Below are 25,437 nucleotides of genomic sequence, written 5' to 3'. Positions count from 1 at the left end.
GCCACAACGTGTTTCTTTCTTTCTTGATGTTTACATTATACTCCATGGGTCAGGACAGAGAGGAGGGGTGGGGGGGAGAGTGGAAAAGGATATTAGCTAGTACTGTGAGATAAGTAATACCATTCCTATTTCAGAAATGAGGAAACTAGAGGTAAGCACCAAGCCCAAGGTCAGGCAGCTGGTACCTATGAAAGGAAGGAGCTATGCAGAAATCATCTTGTCCCAAATCACATATCCAGCAAGTGGCTGATCTGGGGGTTTGACCCCAGGTCTTTGTGACTCCACAGCTCACATTCCATGACATCACACAGCATCTTACTATGGGAACCACTCACAGTGGCAAACACGGCCTCATACCCTAGCCCCTCACTTCTGCAGGCTTCGCACTAGCCATCTGCACCCTCCAGAGTCACCTGCTGAGACAGGAAGGGAATGGGAGGAAAAAGGGAGCAGGTGGTTTTCTGGTGTTCAGAGAACAATGGATGGCACTCTCTCCTTCAGATCCCAAAGCTCCTTTGCTTTGATCTTATAGCCACACAGGCTCAGGGGCAAGCCAGCCATGCAAAACCAAGGGGAGATGTTCAGTAGTTGCTGGCGCTTAAAGGGGTATCCTGGGGAAGGCCCAGGACATGCCCACCATGATCTCCAACAAGGTTAAGAGGCATCTTCGAGGGTCGCATCCTGAACCATCCTTGTTTCTCCTGTACTTCTCTGCATTTAGCGCTTATAGGTTCTCCCCGCCTGAAACTGCTTTTATGACCCCTAGTGGAAACCTGGCCGAGAGCATTAAAGGGCTCAGTACCTCCATGTCTTTTCCCTATACTGATCTGGATGAGGCCTGAGGAGTGCGGAGAGCAGTCAGAGGTTTGCTTAGCATGGTAGAGTGCAGACTTATTCCTGGAGATTGCAGAATACCCTAAGTGAAGAAGGGATGATGGCGAGCAAGCTCACCGAGAGGCCCAAATCCTAACATTAGCCTGCAAGATGTGGCCCACCTATGATTCTATGACTTGGCTAAAATCAGAGAGAAACATTCCAGTCACTGAGCCCAAAGTGGGGAATAAGAAGAGGTTATTCTAGCCTGTGGTACGAAGGGATGAGGTCAGTGGGGGTTCCCAGTCATCAGACTTTAAATCAGAATCACCTGACTTGCTTGTAAAAAATTCAGATTTTTTAAGGCCTTATCTCATATATTAAAATCTGGAAATGGTGCCTAGAAACCTCTCCATTTAATAAGCTCCCTAGGAGATTCTTTATTAGCCAGCTTCATCTAGCAGCTACTCCAAGCTGCTCCCAACTGCACAGGGCCCTGGCATCGGAATCCTGATTCTGTAACTTGTCTGCTAGGTGACTTTGGAAGGGGCAATGTCCTCTGAGTCTCAGCGTCTTCGTTTACAAACAGGGATAGTGATATGAATACAAACGTCACAGGATTGTTGTGAGGATTAAATGAGAAAATGTAAATGAAATATTTAGAAATGATATTGCACCTTGCCTAAATTAGTTCCTGTTTTTGGAACCAAGTTGCATCTTCCGGTGATACACATGGTAAAGCCAAAAGGCTGGTGCAGAGAAGGCAGAGTGTCCAGTCGGCGTGAGTCTCACCTGGACAAGAGAGCATCTCTCTGCTGGAAATTTTTAAAAAGCTTGCCTTGGGGGGTCTCCTGCCCCTCTAGCCTCTGTTCTGCTCCCTTCTGTTCTCTTGGGAAATGACCTCAAATTTCACCCCTTTATCCTGCCCCTTTATCTTTTCATAGAATGACTCTCCCAGCTTCTGAGAAAATTCCAAGCTCCCCAGTGTGGTGATTCCACCCTGCAAGGGGGCACTCTGACAGCTCAGGGGGAGAGCAAATTTATTTCTTTTCATGCTTTAAGATGTTATTGGCTTCATATTGTTTTAATGCAGCACATAATTACAGAAACTGCTCTGAAAATCTGTATATTTTATCTGTGCTTTATTATAGCCAGAATATTCCCCAATTCTTTTTCTTCTACATGAACCAGCTTAAAATATATTTTGGCGTCCTTTATGTCATCTTGAAATTGAATAGCCAATTCTTACTGTAATGAAAATACTTATGCGCCAGCCGGGTGATATACAACACCACACTCTAATTATGGCTGTGCTTTAATTAACCTGAATTGAAGAGTGTTATCATTAAACTGCTGGTAACTTTGAGTTATGGCTTTTCTTTAATTTAAAGTAGAAAACACAGATAATTAAGCCTCCAGACAATCAAATGCTTGAGGAGAGCTTCAATGTTTTGGGATGTTCCTAAATCTCATTAAATGCCCTTTCTTTATTGATTATTTCTACCTCCACTGTATCATTGTGTTAAACGAATAATAGCACTAAGTTGAACACATTCTCACTCACATCAGAAGTTTTTTTGTTTTTTTTTGTATTGCAGAAGCTGTACTGAACAAATACTAAATTCTCTGACAACAAGGTGTGTGTGAGCGGTTTTCTCCTCCTTGGGACTGTTCTAAACGTGGAAATCAATCAAGGGAAATATTTATAGCAGCCACTGGTGCCCAGTTCTTGAGCTGGATCCGAAGGGCAGTGAAGTTTCACACCACCCAGCAGGTCAGAGTTGGCAAACTCACATGTTTAGGGGCCAGGCCTGGGATATAAATGCAAATCTGGTCTGATTTAAGACATCAGGGAGGGGAAGGCCTACACTAAACCCTTCCTTACAGCAAATTGGAGCCAGTGAGCATTCGGTAGAAATGCAAATCCTGTGTCGGCTCATCAGATTTTCAAGAAAGGCCAGAAATCTAGTTTTTATGTGAAATACCACTCTTTTGAAATATCGGCAACTAACTTTTAAGAAATTAAATACTGTATAGGACAAATGCGAGTCAAATTCACCCTGTGGGTATCCCAGTTGCAGCCCCTAGGGGGAGCAATCCTAACCCTCCAGCTTAACACTCTTAAACTTGGGTCCCAGGAGCAGAATAAGAGGAAAAGCAGGCTTCCGAGGGAGCACCCATGTTAGACATAACCACTGGTTAAGCCAGGGAAAATTAACAGCCGAAGGGGGCTTCGCACGCTCCCCTGCTAATGCCCCCAATGCCACAGGACTTCTCCAGGCATTAGCAGCTCTGCCGTGTCCTCAGACTGTCCCTACATTAGATATAGGGGGCCTCAATTGCCTTTTTATAAAGCCACCTTCCATTATAAGTCCTGAATTCTCCTGGGCTTTCTATCCTAGGCAGGCCAAACTCAAAGGTGGAGAAGATCCCCTGGGACAGCCTCAGTGTTCCAGGACCCAGTGTCTCACAGTGGTTAACTTCCTTCCGTGGCAGAAAAAGAAATAGCTCTCAAACAAAAGAACACGTGGGAGTTACAAAAGGGCATCCATTTTCAGAAAATAATTCCTTCCGAATCAATTACCTATTCACTTTTCCGGTCCATTTAGCATTTAAACTTTCGCTTAGAGACAGGGTGAGAAATTTCAGTAAACAGCCAAACCATTTTGGATTGCTTAGGGTCTGGGCCCAGGGACAAGGAGAGTGCATCTGCTGTGTGCTGACAGCAGTCTCCAGGTAAACACCAAGCTACCAGGCACTCGGCCCCTCTCCGCTGTGGACAGAACAGAGAACTAGGAGACAGAGGAGCCCGAGAGCCCCTGGGACTATCCTCTTCAGATCTCCCTTTCCAGAAGGCAGGTTTGGTTTGCAGGCAGGCAGACAGCACAAGAGAACGGCTTTGCTTCTCACCCCAACAGGTTCCCAGATTCCCTTGTGTCTTTCCAGTTTTTATCAGTGAGAATGAGCTTATCAAATCCTTTGCTAAGGTGTCAGTGGATCAGGCTTAATGTTTTAGCATTCCCAGGGAGTTTGTGTTTTCACAGGGGACAAAACCCCTGTTTGACTTGAACCCAACATCTGAGATTCTAAGTGGGGAATCTGAGGCATCGTCATTATGGAAGTTTCTTGGGGTCCAGGACACCTGGAGATCCTGAGGTTATACCCCTTAGGGTAGAATAGGTGATCCCTATTCTACCTCGAGGGGCCATGACAGGCTGGGGCTGGCCCTGCTCAGGTCTGTTCTGCTGAGTCAGTAGAAGGAGAAGCTAAGCTTTCTTCTTGTTGTAACATGGTGGTTGTCCATTTCAGGGGCCAAATTGCTAAGGACTTCTTCAAGGCCTCCTTCTGTACATTTGCTTCCACATTTCCTCAGCAAATTGAGAACACACTTTGAACAGCGGCTTCTCTGATGTCTCTATGATCTGATTTAATTGAAAGACATTAAAATTCCTTTCATCAAGGGGTTAGCAAGATTGGTTTTGCCTTGGTAAAATCAGAGAGACACGGGTTCACACCACCCTTCATAAATGTGTCTACATCACAGGAGCATAATTCAAGACAAGCAGGAAAACTGCAGTTGATAATTTAGTACAAATGATAGGTCCAAGCCTGAGATTCTCAGGACTAGAGGGAAACGTAGGGCCAGCAGAAATCCCCAAGGCAGGGACCATGTAATGACCCACCTTCCCATTCACCACACAAGGCTGAGTGCACAGCACACCCTCGGTAATTGTCAATTGCCCCCACTGTGCTGGGCAGACGTGGGATGTCTGTCTTGCAAGGGGCACATTAAATATCCCTGAGAGCCAAAGAGCATATGGTTAACGGTCACTTACTCACAAACAGTAGGGAAGGACAGACCCACGAAGGCACTGGAGAGATATTCTGTGTACATTTCATTTGAGACTCCTTCCAAGTAGTATTTCTGCCACGTGTCTTCCTCAATCTAAAGGAGAACGCAAGAGGAGGGTTTAAGATATGCCAGTACGATGGAAAAGGGAAACTTGAGTTATACCACCTAGTAAACAAATGAATGCTCTGGTTATGTGATGGCGACCTTCTTCAGCAACCATGCACACAACTACACCGTCCACATGAAGCTTTCCATGACCCTACACTCATAGACGAGAAGTATGTCTCATCTAAAGCACTACCTCTTTTTAAACCTGTACATTTTCCAAGGGTGTGGAGGCATGGACACTCACTCACAATATTGGTGGGCAGGTAAACTGATACAATTTTTTGGAAAGCAATTTTACAATTGTTATCAAAATTTATATATGTACATAGCCTTTTACACAACAATTCCATTTTAAGGATTCATGGCAAAGAAACAAGTAGATAATATACAAAGACACATGTATAAGAACATCCTTCCTATTCCTGAAAAATTGGAAATAACCACAAATGGTACGTTTATACAATGGAATACAGAGAAGCAATTAAAATTATGATGAAAATGAATATCAGTTCATATAGAAATTACGTAAAAAGCCACATTACTAAATAGCGTGTATAGTCTGATCCTATTTTTTAAAAATATACTATAATTATCTGAATGTTGGTAAAGGCATAGAAAAATCTAGAACGCTTTATACCAAAACTCTAACAGTTGCTATCTCTGAGATGTAAAATGAGGTTTTTTTCTCTATAGATTTCTGCATTGTTTGAAGGCTTTTACAATGAGCATACATATATTACAATGAAACATACATCTATTTCTGGTTTAGAAAAAAAGTAGATTTTTCCAACCCCACCTTGAATATCACAAAAAGTAAAACATAGTTTCAGAATGATCTTACCCCAAATTTCATTAAAATGTTTTTTTTTCCTAATCAATCAAGTTCAACTGGTTTTCCCAACAACCTTCTTCATGCTAGTCATTTCTGGAAGGATTTTACATTAGGATCAATCTTTAAAAATTATGAAGTGAATAACAACAAGAACACTGAGCCCCTCCGGAAGCAAGGGGATCTCAGGCATTCCCAAGGCAGGCAGGGAGGCTGTGTGGTCCTTGGGTCTCTGTAAGCTGCTGCCTCCCACATTCACCCCCACTGATGTTAGATGAGGGGGAGGATGAGAAGCAGCTTCCCAGCCAACAGCAAGTGGCTCTTTACAATTTTTTGTGCTGATGTTGAATTAAAAGGCCTCTTGCCTACGGCCCAATAGTCAGTTAATGAGGGGAAATGTAACGCTCAAAGTTGAGAGAGACTTGCAAACATTGGGAGATGCACACCTACCATCTACTTGGTGGCAGTCTGCAAGACAAAAGCCAGGAATAATTTAGAAATAAATTGAATGCTCCCCGCTTCTACGCTATTTGTCTGCTTTGTGCTCAGTCTGGGTGATTAGATTATGTGGGTTAACCTCATTAGTTTGAGCTGCTTCTAACCTACTCCCACACATTAGACATTAGCTATGCAATGTTGCTGGGTACGGGTTGTTTATCTACAAATGGGTCTTCCCCAGAGTGGGATATTAAAAAAAAAAAAAAAAAAAAAGGCACTCAACCATTTCTATTGCTAAACTGTATGATTTTAAAAATTAACTGCAATGTGTTTAGCTAAGCACAAACTTTTTAATTTCCCCCAATCATAAGATTTCAACTTTTTTTCAAATAAAAGATACTTGACTTTATAAGCAAAAGTCATTAATTCTAACTAATTTGAAGAAAGTCTAGTCTGCATTAGTAAATAATTTAAAATATAGAATATTTTGGGCATTATATTATCATAATTTGTTTTATCAGTAGATAGGATACTATATGAGGAATTGCCAATTATAAACCCTCATAGTAGATCTCTATGGGCGAATAGTATTCTTGAAGTGGAAGAATTCAGCCTATTCTTTTAGCAAAGACATTCCTTTTAAAATGCATTGCTTATGTTGTTAATTTAAATATTACACTTGATTTTCAAAAATAATGAAAACATGAACCTTTATCTCCATTATTATTGATTGTTGGTAGTATTCCTCAATTAATATGGTTTTAACAGGGTTCTTTTAGTTATGGTCAGCATTTTCATGTTTCTATGTCCTAATAGAACTACTCTGTAGAACAACTTTTATTAATCACTAAAGTTAATCACTAAACTTTTTAAATAAGTAGAAACAGATTTTTTGTAGGATAACAATATTATTCATATTTGTTTTGAATTAGCAAAAATTGTTTGTTTCATTGATTCATTCATTCAGCAAATATTTATTGAGCAGATTCTGTATCTTAGGACCTGTTCTAATTACCGACTAAATCTTATTTAAACTGGTATTTATTTTCCCATATTTTTCTCTTTGCTGGAAAAAGCACCAGATATAGCTGGCTGAGTTATATTTGACTTTCACTGATTTTTTCCATATTCCTTTCTCTGCAAGTTTGCCTTTGTGGCTGATCTGAAATGCTTGAGGACTGAAAGCCAAAAAAACTGGAAAAAATATACAGAACTTTTCTAGAGAGCAAAATGCCGCTTCATATCCATATACAGATTCCCAGGTGGTATCTACAATGCTAGATATAGTAGCATTGAATGGACTGTATAAATGCTGAGGAGTTTAAATTCATTGTCATAACCCTTTAAGATTTCTACATCTTTAGCACTATTTCCAAAAAAAAACACCTAAAAATGGTTAAGATGTAAATTTTATGTTATATGTATTTTACCACAATTTAAAAAATTTTTAAAACCCATATGTATAACGTAAGAACAGAAGAATCAATCACTATAATTAATACTGAGACTTTTTAATCCATGAGGGCAAGAATGACGAGTTGTAATAGAACAAGGACAGGACCAGGCCGTCAGGTCGGGAGAGTCAGGGAGCGGACACCCAGCCTTATGACACTGTGGAGCGTCACAGATTCAGGCGACAGAAGGTAACCTTCATCCTGAGGTGAGGGCTTGAGCGATCACTTCCTTTCAAGGTTGACCTTGCTAATCTCAAGCATGGCATCTTTGACTTACTTTGAAAAAGCAAAACCAAAAGTGTGCATTCCTTTTACCTTTGTCAGCAGTAATGAAATGCCTTCTTAGGAAAGGAAAAATCAGTGTAAAATATGTTGAGTTTAAAACACTTGTGCCTTAACACAGAGAAAATGACAGTAAACAAAGAGATCTAGAGAGGGTAGAGCAAATTCTTGTCATTATGACTACCCTGTAAGAGATGATACAACGGAGGCACAGGGAGGTTAAGTAACCCACTGAAGGTCACAAAGCTAATTAGCGGTACCAACAGGATTCAGAGTTCATGTTCTTAACCACCCACCATAATACTTCTTGCTAGAGATGACAGGGTAAATATATAGGGTAGTAGTGGTGCTAGGACTTTAAGGAGCAGCGAGGGTTTGCTCTATATAAGTACCTAAAGGGAAAACATCAGAACAGAAGCTCCGGAAGGACTCAAAATCTTAAACCCTGGAGCCCAGGACTTTCTAAGAGGTCAGTGACAAGTAATATTGATTTTGATTAGAGCTGAAAGGAGAGTTCAGGCTTCCTCTCAGAGCATGACGGCATCATTTCTATTCTACAAAATGGAACCATCCCAGCCTACAACTTCTTTCCTAAAATAGTACATGCTGTTCTCCACATTTGTGTTGTCAACTTATTTTTAACTGTAATGTGAATACACACTTCCCAGCAGAAAAATGAAGGAATGGGGCCAAAATGACTTAGGGAAATGTGCCAAAATTAATTTGCCAGCCACTCAGCAATCAGTCAAAGGCAAAGCATTTCCTGAGGCAGCAATTTCTCCTTCGGCTGTCACGTCAAACTCCAGCTGTTTTAGAAGAGTGTCTAGCAAAGAGGTGCAGGTGATGTGCTGTGGATCCTTATTCATCAAATACTCACAGCATCTTCAGTGAGAAAAGGGAATTGAGCCATTGGGCTAGCTCATCTACACTTCTCATGATCTTATTTAACTACCATTGGGCTAGCTCATCTACACTTCTCATGATCTTATTTAACTACCCTTCATTATCTAATTTTTCAATCAGTCTAGTTCAACCCCACAAAGTAAGTGGTTCACACCAATCCATGGGTAGACGGCTCCACCATCAAAGGTACCTTCCAAGTGGAAACATCAGCCTTGGCTCCCGGGAAAGTAACATCTTCTTGATCCCAGATTCTGCATGTGTTACTAATGGTGGGTTGGTAACGACACCTTTTATTTTTTATGCTTTCTCTGATTAGAGTGAAACTGTGTTTCTCTAATGCTAACAGCCCTGTGAATGTGAAAAATCAACCATCTTGGCTGGGGTATGTTATAACACCGTCTTTTCTGTTCCCAGCAGAGAGTCTGAATAACCATATTGATTACAGCCAAATAATTTTGCAAAAGTCTAGCCCTACCTCTGGAGTCATTTAAATAATTCCAAAGATTATCATATACCAATCCTTATTTAATTGAAAACAAGTACACTGTTTTAATCCAAATATATGTTATATTACGCACATAAAAATAATGAACTAAAAGGAAATTATAAAAACCAATAACCATTATGTTAATAGCTGCAATAAGAAGAGGTGAGTTGTAACATACACACTAACATTGCCCCAAACTGCTAGTAGGAGGCTAGTGTATTAGCAGGTATTTATTGCATTTACTAATTTTTAAAATTGTATCCAAATTCTCAGTTAACATTCTTCCTCTAAAGGATGCACAGTTTTCAATCATAAAACTGCTTAATAAGAATTAATTGGCCACATGTGAATGAATACTTGTACATATAAATTACACAGTACATTGTCACTATCCTTTATAACGTGACAGTCTAAAATGTGCAGTGACATGAACTGACTGACATATCTCAGATCCCATAAAAACATATTTATTCCTACAAAAAAGAGAGAATACCCACAGGAAGTGTCAAGCCCTTGACTACAATAATAAAAAGAATTAGCTTTTATGGGCTCTAGGCTGAGGAGCGTAAGGGCTGGTTACTAAAATGTGTGGGGTCATTTATCCCCATTCTTCAACAACATGGGAAAAATCTGATTTAATGTTGCATCTAATCATTTCGTGCTGGAAAGAACAACGTTAAGGACAATTGAGTGTTAAGAAGACTTTATCATTGGGCTTCCTGGACTCTCTCTCTCCTCCTCTATTTTCCTCTGTGGTCCAGTGTTAACAAACTTGCCCCAGTTTTTATCAATGAGCATGTGGCTATCTCTTCCTCCCTCCCTTTCTCACCTCAACATTCTTCACTATAATTACAAATCCTAAAATGAATTCATGGAATTAAAAAACGAAACGCTTGCATTTTGCTGGCTTAGGTCCTCACAGGTGCCAGAACAGAGAACGCCTCACTGCACAGCTTTCTAGGGGTGGAGCAAACCGGTGATAAAGTTGAAACCAAGGAAAGAGACAGAAAAGATGGAGAACAAATGGTGATTTGCATCTTTTCAGAATATATTTCTTCTCTGTGCCAAATTGCATATCAACGCTGGACTTCTGGGATGTGGACTCAGGTCGGCTGCCCCTCCAAGAGCAGCACTGGATTTCAGGGGCTCCATTATGATTTGGCATTCCACAATTATGGCCTATTTCAGATTGCATTTTCCAGAATGTGAGAAAGGACGAAAGGATCTCAGATTTTTCCAAAGGCTTCAGGACAATGTCAATTAAAACAAATTACTTGGGATTTGATGGAATGCCAGATAACTGGTTGCTTCAGCACTGAACGAATAAATAAACAACTCCAAAGATTAATTTCGGGTGGACTTGAGCCAAATCTCTTATTCCCAGACTAGTGGGCTGCAGACTATCAAATGAGATCTCTTCCATCAGATTTCTTCCATTTCCATTATGAAAAAAAAAAAATTAGCCCACATGAGGTGTACAGAGAGTGATTAACAGACTGCACCACACACAAAAGTGTTAGAATACATGTCATTTTCCCCACTACATTACCCCAACCCAGATTATTTCCGAAGAGACAAAGAGTGCCGGAGGAATCGAAGTTCAAGGCAGGGTTAGCAGAAAGAGTGATATGAGAACTTCTAAAAAGATTTATTATTTAGAAATTATTTAAGAAAATGTCGCCTATGTGGCAGGAAATTGGTACTTTTTTCAATATGTAGAAGGTTTTTCTACCCTCTTCTTATTTTTCTCTCCAGTGTAGAAGAGGTGTGTATGCTTAAGAGATGTCAGACTTTTTAAAAGATTGGCCTATTCTCTATCTGTCCAAATGGGACTTTGGTTTTGCAATCTTGCCAATAGTTAAGAACATCCTCATTTGTGCTTGAAATAATAAGGTTCTTAAAATACCACTAAAAATAATTCTAATCTGGGCAGAGCAAGCAGGAAGCAAATGTCCTCAGGCAGACGTCTGCCGAGCAACCCTCATGAGGACAATTCAGCCCTCAGCATGCAGAATTTTCCAGGACAGAGCTTCTCAATCTATTGGAGGTGAGGGACCAGGGTTTTCTTTTTCTTTCTAATATCCATTCTTTTGCAGACTCAAAATTCTACAAAATCTAACAGAAATGAATTCCAAAAAAAGAAACGAAAAGACATGAAAAGTGCAAGTCCAAAATATTTATCATTAGATTCAACCAAGATAAAATTAATCTGTCAAATTGCTATAAAAGTTTCTAAGCACTTACTCTCATTGTCTGTACTTATCTCTTTGTGGATGAGTAGCAAACAGTTCACAGCACCTATCCATGGCCTGAACTTGAAGTTGTGCTGTCCCACTCTATCTTACAAACCTTACTTCCCACAATTACCCTCAAGTTTCAGTAGAGTAGAATTATTCTCAACTAATATTTCCCAAAGTAATCTCGACAGAACTTACTAACAGGTGTTATCTTGAACATAGAGTAGAGGGGGGTTTTATGGGTTAATACGAAGGCAGAAAATTTTACCTGAATCTCTACCTCCTGGAACAATGCATGGTACATAGTAGTGGCTCAATATTATTTATTGAATGGATGAAATAAATTTGGGAAGCACTGGATTTAACAAAGCCAAATTGGGGGTTTTTTTAGTGCAATGCTTAGAGTATTTAACTGTTAATATGAATTGTAAATTTCCAAGGGGGAAAACATGGTATTTAGTCTCAGAATCTTGTATTTCAAGGAGCAGCTCGCGGAGATGGGCAATGCTAATCTAAAAACTTCCTCTCTCTTCCACTCCTTCGTTTCCCTTGATCCTTCTGTCAGAAATATATCTCTCTATGGCCATTTTCAGTCATCAAAATCCAATTCCTCCATGAGACCTTTTCTCATTTCCCCAACTTGATGCCGTCTCTATCTAGGGAGGCTGGGAGGGCTAAATGAGATGATCGATATAGGATGCTGAGAACACAACCTGGCCCACAATAAGCACCCAGTACATGTTAGTTATCATCAGCTACCGTCATAGCATTTGAGTCTTCTAACATCTGATGAGAACTACAATAAACTGGAATTTGGAATATGAGCCCCTCCCTTATGCACTCAACTTTGTATCTTCTAGAACAAGCAGCATAGTACTTTATAAGGTGCTTTATAATTAATACTAATTAATATTTGTTGAATTGAACTGAGCAGGACAAAACTGGAGAAAGAGACACAAAGAAATAAACGCAATTTCTCCAGGCATCTAATCACAAGTAAGCACTGATAACTTCATAGCATTTCACGTCAGACCATGAAATGAACCAGTTTCTGCCTCCAAATGCTGAAAAATTCTGCACTCTTGGGATCTAATAGGGAGCATATATAATTGGGTCATTTTTTAAACTCCCAGAAAACTTCTTACTATGAGCAATATTTTTCTGGAAAATTTTGTCATCACAGAATATCTTGGGCTACTTAGCAAGTGGCTTATGGTTTTCTAAATTCTAAATCCAATAACTTAGAGGCTTGAATTTGAAAGAAGGCACTCTCAAAACCTGGTATATCACCACCAATCTAACTGAAGTCCTTCCTCGTACTAGCTAGGAGTTCCATCTCCATCCCTACGGAAAGGAGCCTCCTTTTCTCCTTCGTCTCATGACTATGCTATCTTCCCCACGGGACTTAGCCCTCTGTCTCCTCCTTGTCTTCACTTTTTGGATTCCAATGTAGAGTCAAACACGAATTCAACAGGAAATACACTGAGCCCAGCAAAGGTTATATCTGGCAATTCCATTACTCCTAAATTCTAAAATTGAGGTCAAAAACAATGGTTGGTTATCTATCTAGAACTGGGAGAAGAGGAAAGGGGTCAGAAAGAAAAGTATTTGAATCAGCACAGGAGTTATAAGCTTGCTTTTGAGGAGACAAACCACTAGAAAGTTGCCTATGTCTTTACAGAATCTTCAATATTTTAAACAGTTTGGTGAGAATCCCACCACATCCACTGCTGTGAACACTCGGGATAATTTCTCACCAGTGGGTGCATCTGAGGGCTTACTTAACAAAAGTCCTGTACGGCTGTGAGTCCAAACCCCAATGTGCATGTAAATCACCCAAGGGTCTTAGTAAAATGTGATTTCTGATGCTGCAGTCCTGGGCCGGGGGGGAGGTGTGGAGTGTGTCTAAGATTGTGCATTTGTAACAAGCTCCCAGACAACACTGATGCTGCCCAAACATGGACCACGCTTTGAACAGCAAGGAGGTATTCCCAAAGACAGAGAAGAACAAGGAACAAATATTCTCCGTCATGCCTTTGAGGACCAGAGATTAAGGGGAATCAATCACAGCCCAAAGGATTTGAGTTAGAGACAATAAAGAATGCTCTCCATGAGTATCCCTAAATATTGGAGCCAGTTACAGAGAAAGCTTGCAGATAATTAAGTGCAAGATGGGTATCCAAGTGTTTGCGTTGCTGTGGTAATTAGTCTAAACAATATTTCAGGGATCCAGATTTATCTACTCAGTCTCTCTCCATTGATCCAGTGACCCCAATGATAGCTTGGTCTCCATTTCAATGTGGGCTTGTAAAGAGAGAACAATGACATGGCTGTATTTAATTCAATTAAAAATAAAGTTTCAGAAAATGGCCCTGATTTGTATCCCTAATTTCTATTCAACTTTCCCATTTTAGGATAGAGTGTTGAGTGTGAGGATGAAAATGCTTGCCAACTCGGTCTCGTTTTAGTGACAGCAGATTCTGGATACTTATGTCTCCTATCGCTGTACAATACGGCCTAATAAAGTCGAGCCAAAGAGACTAGATTTCATTTCAGAGGAAAGGGTTTGGCCATAAACTTTTGCTTTCTGGCTGAACAGAGCCATTCCAGCCACGAGCATAAATTCTGCTAGTTTTAGGTATCAGGGTGATTGGGAAGCCAAATGGGTTATTTGTGAGCCAGGTATCCAAGGCAGAGGCACGCACTTTATTGTGTATTCATTGTTATCTGGAAAATCTCTTGCCAGCGAGAGAATATTTTCACAGGAAGTTAGAAATGACTTCAAAATTTCCCTCTGCGGCTTCCTAGAGTGGATTTTAGCCCTTATCAAAAAGATATTTGGTTCAGAGATTGAAAGTGGGCAGCCTATAAATTGCTGAGGTATTTAACTGGGCTTAGCAATTTCCTTTTGCAGAGAGCCATGATCCTGAGGTGCAGTAGCAGTGTAGGAAGTACTGAAGCACATGCAAGCTCGGGTTCAAATCCCAGCCTCACCAAGTACCCCTGGGCCAAGTTGTGTAACCTCTCTAAGCCTCAGTTGCTCACCTGCAAAATGAGAGCAACAATAGTACCTCCCTCCCAGGAAGGCAGTGAAATGAGGTGATGTGTATAAAGTGATTAACACAGTGCCTGGCAAATAGCTAATGCTTGCTGAGTGCTTCCTATGTGTCAGGGGCTCTTGTGGTTTAATCATACTAAAAGATTTATTGTGTGTGTACCCTGTAGGTGTTCTATAAATGTTAGCTATCATTATAAGTAATGAGTGATGATGATGGTGATGGTGATGATGGTGATAGTAATGGTGATGATAGTGATGATGATGGTAGTGATCATGGTGATGGTGATGAAGATGATGGTGATGATGGTGATGGTGATGATGGTGATGGTAATGGTGACGATAATGATGATGATGGTGGTGATTACGGTGATGGTGATGAAGATGATGATGATGATGATGATGATGGTGATGGTGATGGTGATGGTGATGGTGATGGTGATGGTGATGGTAGGATGGTGATGGTGATGGTGATGGTGATGGTGATGGTGATGGTGATGGTGATGGTGATGATGAAGACATCTCTATCACTCACACAAAGGAACATAGGCCAGTTTGATGTTGGGCCTGTGATTCACGGCTTCCTATTGCTTACCTGCTGCTAGAAAAGCCTGGAACATCACTGATCATAAAATGATCCTCTGGGTTGAAGAGAAAATCTAAGCAACTTGAGTTTATTGCAGTGTTCTACAACAAACTATCCTAAAAGATAGCAGTGTTTTCTGGAGGTCCTCCCTACCCCCCACCTTTCCTAGTGGCCAGCAAGTTCACTCTGAATATATATGATTATAAGAGAGAAGTTAGGTATTTGGAGGAAATGATGGTCTCCCAAAATAGGAGAAGGGTCATGTGTGGACAGTACCTTTAAGTGAATGTAGGAAGACTCAACCTCGGCTTCTGAAAGGAGCCCTGAGCCAGCAACATCCTGATGAGTAGACTGGACTAGCGTCTTCTGGTTCCTGGACTTAACTTTTGCTCACATCCCTCAACTGGGGACTCCCTACACTCTATTCTTTGTTTTGTTTTGTTTTGTTTGCTGAGGAAGATTCTCCCTGAGCTAACATCTGTTGCCAATCTTCCTCTTTTTGCTTGAGGAAGTTTTGCCCTGAGCTAAAATCTGTGCCAATTTTCCTCTATTTTGCATATGGGTTGCTGCCACAGCATGGCTGACAAGTGGTGTAGGTCCATGCCTGGGATCCAAACCCGCGAACTTGGGCCACTGAAGCAGAGTGTGCCAAACTTAACCACTAGGCCATGGGGCCAGTCGCCCCCCTACACTCTACTCTATCTCTCATCTTCCTTCCTAGCAAATGGCTTTGCTCCTTGTTTCCAGCCTTGACTCCCAGACTGATTTTAACTGATACCTGGCACATCCTTGGTCCACAGGACAGATGTGCTAATAAACTGGTGCTTGTTCAAACATTATTTTTAAAAATACTTGTTCAACTTGTACTTGGAGGAGAGGCTGAGCACTGGGTGGGGAGATAAGAGAGAAGAATGACCACTCCTCAGAGCCCTCAGCCTCTACTGCCCTCAGCAATTCAATCCTGGCCCCAATTTTGCATACTCCTCTCAGCAAAAGAAAAGCCTTACATTTAAGTGGATTCATCCTCTTTAGAAGCCAAGTTAGAAAATTTCTGTTGTTACTTGAACATGCTTCTTGGGAGAAAGCAACTCATCCCTCGCACTCCAAATAGTTTACCAAAGCATCCCTTCCAACCAGACTTTACACCTCTTGAGAAGAGTTCTAGAAGGCACATTTTTCTCCTGCTTGTTGCATTTCTAGGAAGATTTTAGCACTCATTATAGTTCAATATTCCCAGAAAACTGTCAGGCCGGCCCTCATCCTGCAGTTGGTAAGAGATGAGAAGAAAGAGAGGACTTGTGATGATCCTGCTTGGGCAGAGAGAGATATCTCTGTCCCTATGTTCACTGGTCTCATGAGCAAGTTCAAGCCAATAGTACATTTCAATCCCCCAAGAAGGCCCCAGGAGGTTGCTACTGTCTCTGTGTTCTCTACAGATACTCATTCCAGCACATAGCTGTGTGTCCCAATCACTGCCACTGCACGGCTCTGTCCTGGGCAAGGCTGCACTTGCTAGGTGGGCTTTCATTACATATGAGAAGGAACAGTCAGCAAATCTCCACTCACTGCAGAGGCCCAGGGAAAGCCAGATAGACGCACACAACTTTCACCTGTACACGCAGATAAAATCTTCTAGCTCCCAGGGTAGGGGGTGGATTTTTGACAGAACGTTTGAAGGGGTTGAGGGAACCAGTGTCATTTAGGCTGATGAACAATGCTGACGAACAATGCTGCTGCCCTAGAAAATGTATTCAGGCAGAAAATTCTGCCAGCTGTGTATCTCACCCCAAAAAGTTCCATGGACCTCCCCCAACATCAGTTATTTACAAAGATGTTGGCAACACAAAACTGCAAGCAACACAGGGAGGGATGCCTTTATGCCATCCTACAGGATGGTTTTATATGAGGCCCATCCCTCTACCTTCTCCCATCAGTGACCCAATCCTAACTCAGTCTCAAGTCTCACCACAAATAGAAACCCAAACAGTACCACCCACTCCTGAGAAGGAAGAAGGGGGTTAGGTGTTCTCACGCACTGGTAATCTTTCCAGAAATCCTCCAGGCTCTTCCACTTTTTACAGTTGGTGAATATGAAGCTCAGAAAAATTGAGTATGTAGTCCAAGGTCTTATAACAAATCATGTCCTAAATCAGAGTCTTACAACTCATTCCCCACCCCATCCTTCTGCCCACTGCACAGCTACACAGCTCCCTTCACATCTCACAAATGAAGGGTGAGGGCTGTGCTGGCAAATTTGGATAACATAGTGCTCCATGGGTTTATCTAGATAGGGAGACATCATCCAAGATCTTTGGGCGATCAAGTCTAATACCTAATCCAAATTCTGAAAGGAGTACCAGATATTCCTCTTTCACTGTTCTTTCCTCACTAGTCTACTCAGGGAGAAGAAAAAATACCCATCCACTGAAAGAAATGGGCTTCTCACTGCAAAACTTTAGCTAAAACAAGAAACCAACGGAAACTCCTTAAAAAATGATAGGTGTTTTGTCATAGTCTGGAAAAAGGAGAAATCAATTAAATCCATTGTCCTAAAAGGTAGTGTCATAAATATGGAGGCGAGGAATAAACACAGATTTCTCTTGACAGACTGACAACAAAGTGTGCAACCTTGCACACCAAGGTCAGTGGGCACAGAGATATATGCTACTTCTCAGTGGGCAGAGATACCCTTCTTACTGACATAGTATGGGGAAGAGGGAGGAAGCGCTCTCACTCATATATGTCAATTAATTCCATCCACTTCCCATCCTACTTTGCAGCCTCTAGTGTACACAAAGTGCAGCACTGAGGCAGGAAATCTGTATTTCTTTGAACTTGAAACCCTAATCAGTGGGCCTGCTTCACTCTTGTTACTATGAAATACATGTGGCAGTCAATGATAAAAACTCCAAAATTATACCCAGTTGAAAGGTTTTATTGCACGTCATTTTTCAAGATGGCAGATGGAAGCCTAAATTGATCTCAGCATCATTTTACTGGTGTCCCAAAGTTTCTCTAAATCAGCCAAATGACTATGAAGTTGAAACAACCACCTCACATTGTTCTACCCAGAGATGCACAGGATTCCACTGTAATGCAGCTTGCCATATTATGTTATTCACAGCCTCTGATGAAAAGGTGGATTATCTCAAACTCCTCCCAAAAAGAATGATTACTGAATATGCTAAAAGGACATGACAATGATGACACTGCCTTAGAGGCAATATTCTCCCTAGTCTGGCTATAAAGGACAAACACAGAATATGGCTTTTAAAGTGGTATCTGGGTTTCTGGTTCTGGGTAAGAAGGTATAAGAGCACTCTACCCCATCTCTTTCACTCACTGCATCTATTAAACCTGGACAGAATTCATGGAGCAATCTGAAGACTCTGAGAAGCAAATAGTAGCAGGCTGATTGGGGGAAATGACCAGAATTGGAAGTACCACCAAATCAGCAGTGAGTTTACCATTGTTTTTCCTCTGGTATCCTCTAGCTTGACCTTAAGGCACTCCAGACCTGCAAGTGAGGACCAGGATGTGGACCGAGAAAGCTCCAAGAGAAGCTCTCATTCTGGCTCAAAGATTGATAGAGGGAATTCTTAGAACTTAAAGAGAATGGGGGAAATCACAGTTTTTTTTCTCTCTTTTTCTTCTCTAGTCTTTTCTTGTATCCTCGCCCCTAAGGCATCCAGTGGGGACAGTAGTACCAGTGGCAACGGGAGGTAGAAGGAGATTAAAAGAAAGGGGAAAAGCTTCTCTGGCTAGAGGATCTGAGGTCCCAAGAGAGTGACGCAAAGCCCTGCTGCTTTTTGTCTCTCCTTGTCCTCCGACTGGTTTGTACCAGGTAGGGACACAGTAGTAGGAAGTGTACAGTAAAGCAGGGTACCTAAACCCCAGCTTTCTTGTCAGAGGAAAAAAAGGCAGGCCCCATGGAAGCTGAAAGTTCCCTGGAGATCACAGAGAAGGAGGACTTGGGAAAGTAGCTCCTTACAATTGTTCTTGAATTCCTGGGCTCACCCCGAGCTATCCATGGATGGAACTGACCCTACACAGCATATATAAATTTTAGAACTAAACTCTAATATAGGCTACTGCCCAGTCTGAGACTGATGTGGGACAGATCCAAATAGCACTACCGATGCTTTGAGAACTCAACTAACATTGGAATCACAATCCATAGAAGCTTGGTCAGAACTTGCAGCCTCAAATCAAACAGGCCAATTATGTGCCAAAATAAAATTATCAGCATTTTTGTAAGATTTAAAAAAGACTCAGAGTTTCATAATAAATTAATTAAAATGTCTAGGATACTTGACATATGAATAACCAGGAAAATCTCAACTTGCATCCAATGCCTAGATGGCACAAATATTAGAATTATCTAAGAAGGGCCTTAAATCAGCTATTATAAAAATGTTCTAATAACTAAGGGATAACACTTTTGTAAAGAATTGAAAGATAGAAAGCCTTACTAAAGAAACAAGATAAAAAGAAAAATCATATAGAAATTCTAGAGTTGAAAAACATAATAACTAACAGACTCAATGGATGAGCTCAATAGCAGAACAGAGATGATAGAGGAAAGAGTCAATGAACTTGAAGTTAGATCAATATAAATTGTGCAATTTGAACAACAGAGAGAAAAAAAAGATTGGAAAAAAAGACGTGAATAGAGCCTTAGGATCCTGTGAAACATTAGAAAAAGGCCCAACATTTGTGTCACAGGAATCCCAGAAGGAGAGCAGAAAGAGTATGGTGCAGAAAAAATATTTGAAGAAATAATGAATGAACACTTCCCCAATTCCACCAAAGACAAACCTAGAGACTCAAGAATCTCAATGATCCCCAGCAGAGAAAACAAAAGAAATAATGCTCAAACACATTGTAATCAGATGAAAGAAAACTAAAGACAAAAAGAAAAATTTTGAAAGCAACCAGATAAAAATGACTCACTACTTACAGTTAACAACAATTCAAATAAATATAGATTTCTCATCAGAAACAATGGATGCAAGAAGGAAGTAGAACAACATTTTTACAGTACCAAAAGAAAAGAATTGTCAACCCAGAACTCTATATCCACTAAAAACGCCCTTTGGGAATGAAGGTGAAATAAAGACATTCTCAGATGAGGAAAAATAGTATTTGATTCCAGCAGACTACTCTAAAGGAATTGCAGAATGGAAATGATACCAAAGGGAAAGTTAGAACATCAGGAATGAAGAGAAAACAATAGAAATGGGAAATATCAGGATAAATATAAAAAGACTATACTTCTACTGAGTTCTCTAAAAAATGTTTGATGGTTGAAAGCAAAAATTATAACATTGTCTGATGGGGTTTTCAATGTATATAGATGTAATACATAATGCAACTATAACATAAAATAGGGAAGATAAAGAGACCTATAGACTGGTAAGGTTTCTACATTACATTTGAAAAGGTACAATCCCAAAAGCACCCAGTTAAAAAAATTATATAAAGAAACACTGTAAATAAAAGGGAATACTAAAAACATTCAAAAGAACCCAAAATAAGAAAGGATAGAGGAGAACTAAAACAGAAGAAACAAAGAGAAAACAAATAACAAAATATTAGATCTGAATCCAAACATATCAATAATTACATCAGAGATCAATAGTCTAGCATGCCTTGTAACAAACAGAGATTCACCGAATGGATTTTTTAAAAAATGACCCAACAACAAGCTGTCTACACAAAAATCATTTAAAATTTAAAGATATAGTTTGGTTCAAACAAAAAATGATGAGGAATGATATATTTTTTCTATGAAAACATTAATCAAAAAGAAAGCTTGAGTGGGTCTATTAACATCAGATCTGGAGTCTACTAGACTTCAGAACAAAGAAAATTACCAAGGATATTAGAGACAATATATAATGATAAAAAGGTCAATTCACCAAGAAATTGCAACAATCCAAATGTATATTACTTAACAGAGTTTCAAAATACAGAAGGCAAAACCTGACAGAACTAAAATAGACAAATCCACAATTACCGTTAGAGACTTCAGCACTCTTCTCATTGTAATGGGTAGAACTAGTAGACACAAAATGAGCAAGGGTATAGAAGAACTGAACGCCACCATCAACCAGCTGGTGCTAATTGACATTTATAGAACACTCTACCCAACAACGGCAGAAGACACATTCTTTTTAAGCTCACATGGAACATTCACCAAGACAGATCACATAAAACACACTTCAACAAATTTAAAAGAATCGAAATCATACAAAGTAGGTTCTCTAACTAGAATGGAATCAGACCACAAATCAATAAAATAAAGATAAAAGGAATATCTCCAAATACTTGGAAATTAAGCAAGACACATTTAAATAACCCATGGGTCAAATAAGTCTCAAGTGAAATTATAAAATATTTTTAACTGAATGACAATGAAAATACAACATATCAAAATTTGTGGAATGCAGTTAATGCAGCTAAAGCAGTGCTTAGAAGGAAATATACAGCATTAAATGCTTATATTAAAAAAGAGTCTCAAATCAATAACCTAAGCTTCATCTTAAGAAGCTAGAAAAGAGTAAAACAAACTCAAAGCAAGCAGAAAGAAAACAGAAAAATAAAGAAAATAATGAAACCAAAAGGTGAATTTTTGAAAAGATCAGCAAAATTTACATGTAGTAACACTGACAAATAAAAAAAGCAAGAAGAAATGAATTACACAATTAGGAATGAGAGAGGGGTTATCACTACAGGCCCCGCAGACATTAAATGGACAATAATGGAAAACTATGAACAACTCTACGTACATAAATTGAGCAACTCAGATAAATTAGACTAATACTTCAAACTGCCACAACTCACCCAAGATTAATAAATAACCTGAGAAGACCTATAACTATTAAAGAAATTAAATTAGTCTTTAAAAACCTTTGGAAAAAGAAATTCAGGCCCAGTTGGTTTCACTAGTGATTTCTACTAAACATTTAAAGAAAAAATAACATCAATTCTATATAATCCCTTCCAGAACATAGAAGGAAGGGGAAGACTTCCCAACTCATTTAATGAGGCCAACATTACCCTGATATTAAAAGCAGACAAAGACAGTGTAAGAAATTTATAGAACAATATCTACTCACAAACATATATGCAAAAAATCTTCATAAAAATGTTAGCAAATCAAATCTACCTATCTATCTACCTACCTACCTACCTATCTATCTAAATCACATTATGACCAAGTGGGATTTATCTTGGAATGAACAGCGGCTGATTCAATATTCTTAAATCAGGCAATGTAACCTACCATATTAACAGTCTGAAGAAGAAAAACAACATGATTATATCAATTGATGCAGAAAAAGCATTTGGCAAAATTCAACATTCATTCACGATAAAAACTCTCATCAAATTATTAATAGAAAAGAACTTCCTCAACCTCAAAAGAAGGCCATCTGCAGCTAACATTATACTTTATGGTGAAACACTGAATATTTTCCCCCTAAGACTGGGAACAAATCAAAGATGTCTACTATCACTCCTCCTATTCAACATCCTGCAAGAAGTGCTAGCCAGTGCAATGTGGTTGCAGGATAAAAGGGCAACTTAGAAAAATAATATATATTGCTATGTACCACCAGTGAACAATGGTAACTGAATTTTTTTAAGATGCCATTTATAATAGCACCAAAATAATGTAATATTTATGTCTAAAGCTAACAAAAATATACAAAATCTATTTGCTGAAAACTACAAAACACTGATGAAAGAAGTTAAAGACTACCTAAATAAATAGAGCAAACATGTTCATGGATTGGAACCCATGTTCAATGGATGCCAACGCCCCGCAATTTGGTCTATAGGTTTAACACAATGGCAATCAAAATACCAGTAGGATTTTTTGTAGATATAGTCAAGCTGATTCTAAAATTTACATGGAAAGGCAAAAACACCAGAATAGCCAAAACACTTCTGAAAAGAATACATTTGGAGAAATCACATTACCTAACGCCAATTTTAAGCCACAGAGCATTATTCCCTGATCTTGAAACCTAATGCAATTTGTCTGATTAGATTTTGAAGGTACTTGGGGCTGGAAGCTCTTTTCTTCCTTCTATTTTCTCCCCTTTGGAATGGGAATGCCTATAACTGTTATCCTATGGCTGCCCTACCATTATATTTTGGAGGCAGAATACTTGTTTTCTGGTTTTACAGATGGAAAGGAACTTTGCCCCAGTATGGATCATACCCAGAGTCTTACCCATAACTGATTTATATAATTGAGATAATGAAATTTGGACTTTTAAGTTCATGATATTTAGGTGAAGTTTTGACCTTGAATTGGTAGTGCAGGGTTGAAACATCTAAGGATGTTAGGATGAGTGAATATATTTTGCATGTGGGCTCTCTTTGAGAGCCAGAGAGCAGAGTATGGTAGACTGAATAATGGCCCCCAAAGATATCCACACCCTAATCTCTGGAACCTGTGAATGTTACCTTATATGGCAAAAAGGACTTTGCAGATGTAAGTAAATTAAGGATGTTGGGATGGGAGATTATTCTGTATTATCCAAGAGGGTCCTAAGTGTAATCTCAAGTGTTCTTATAAGAAGGAGGCAGGTAGGTGAGGATTTGACTAAAAAGAGGAAATAGGAGATGTTGACACTGGAAGCAAAAGGTTAAAGTGATGTGAGGAAGGAGTCATGAGCCAAGGAATGCAGGCAGCCTCCATAAGCTAGAAAATGCAAGGAAACAGATTCTCCCCCAGAGCTTCCAGAAGGAACCAGCCCTACCATCACCTTGACTTTAGCCCAGTGAAATTGATTTCAGACTTTTGGTCTCCAGAAAAGGAAGAGAAAAAACTTGCATTGTTTTAAGCAACTAAGTTTGTGGTAATGTATTATAGCAGCCATGGGAAATTAATACATATGGGATTAATATATAGGTATCCCAGGTAGATACCTAAGAGTGGAATTATTGAGTTATGTGGAAACTCTATATTTAACATTTGAGAAAACCCTCCAAATTTTCAAAATTAAAAACTTTCGTCCAGAAAATACAGGGTTAAGAAAATGAAAACACGAGCTACAAACTGGGAGAAAATATTTACGAGTCCCATACCCAAGATACCCAGAATATATAAGGAACTCTTAAACTGCACGGCAGAAAGCAAACAACCCAATTAAAAAATGAGCCAAACACCGATAACACCAAATGCTGGCAAGGAATCCCACCACGAAATTGCTGATGGGAATGCAAAATAGTACAGTCACTTTGGAAGACAATTTGGCGATTTTTTAAAAAACTAAACATACTCTTACCATACAATCCAGCAATTACACATCTTGGTATTTAACCAAAGAAGTTGAAAACCTATGTCCACACAAAAACCTGCACATGCAGGTCCATAGCAACTTTATTCATAATTGCCAAAACATGGAATCAACCAAGATGTCCTTCAGTAGGTGAATCAATAAATAAACATGGTCCATTCAGACCACGGAATATTATTCAGTGCTAAAAAGAAAAGAGCTACCAAGCTATGAAAAGACATGGAGGAAACTTAGCAGCATATTACTAAGTGAAAGAAGCCAATCTGAAAAGGCTACATACTGTATGATTCCAACTATATGACACTCTAGAAAAGGCAAAACTCTGGAGACAGTAAAAAGAAAAGTGTTGGCCAGAGACTAGCGGGGAAGAGGTTCATCAACAAATGTACCACTCTGGTGGAAGATGTTGATAATGGAGGAAGTGTGTGGGGGCGGGGAGTATAAGGGAAATCTCTGTATCTCCACTCAATTTTCCTGTGAACCTAAAACTGCTTTAAAAAACTAAAGCCTAGTAAAAAAAAAACAGGCCAAACACTTCACCAAATAGGATACACAGATGACAAATTAGCCTATGTTCAACATCATTAGCCATTAGGGAAATATATGTTTAAACCACAATGAGATACCACTACACACTCATTAGAATGGCAAAAATAAAAAATACTCACAATACCAAGTGCTGACAAGGATGCAGAGCAAGAAGAACTCTCACACATTGCTGGTGGGAATAATAAATGGTACAGCCATTCTGGAAAACACTTTAACAGTTTCTTTTAAACATACACTTATCTTATAATCTAACAATCCTACTTCTAGGTATTTACCCTAGAGAAATTAAAACTTACATCCACACAAACTTCTACACAAATGTTTCTATCAGCTCTATTCATAATCATCCCAAACTGGGAGCAGCGTAAATGCCACTAAAGGAATGAATGGATAAACAAACGAGGCACATCCATGAATGCCATACTATTCAGCAGTAGAAAGGAAATGAAATATTGATACACACAATAACCTGGATGGATCTCAAGGGAATTGTACTGAGTGAAAAAAGCTGGTCTCAAAAGGTTACACA

The 25,437-nt window shown here is 39.6% G+C and overlaps 1 protein-coding gene across 1 annotated transcript in view; it reads right to left on the bottom strand.

The window, feature by feature from the left end:
- The window catches only part of KCNMA1 (potassium calcium-activated channel subfamily M alpha 1), a 488,218-nt gene that overhangs the window by 146,394 nt on the left and 316,387 nt on the right, over positions 1 to 25,437 (bottom strand). Inside the window, exon 16 of the mRNA XM_058542759.1 lies at positions 4,650 to 4,759. Within this exon, the coding sequence (XP_058398742.1) occupies positions 4,650 to 4,759 (110 nt within the window). The remainder of the gene's footprint in view (positions 1 to 4,649; positions 4,760 to 25,437) is intronic.

This window comes from Diceros bicornis, chromosome 6 (genome assembly GCF_020826845.1).
Source record: "Diceros bicornis minor isolate mBicDic1 chromosome 6, mDicBic1.mat.cur, whole genome shotgun sequence".
Lineage (NCBI taxonomy): Eukaryota > Metazoa > Chordata > Mammalia > Perissodactyla > Rhinocerotidae > Diceros > Diceros bicornis.
Note: the sequence above shows the minus strand (reverse complement) of the source record. Positions and strands in the feature narration are given on the sequence as shown.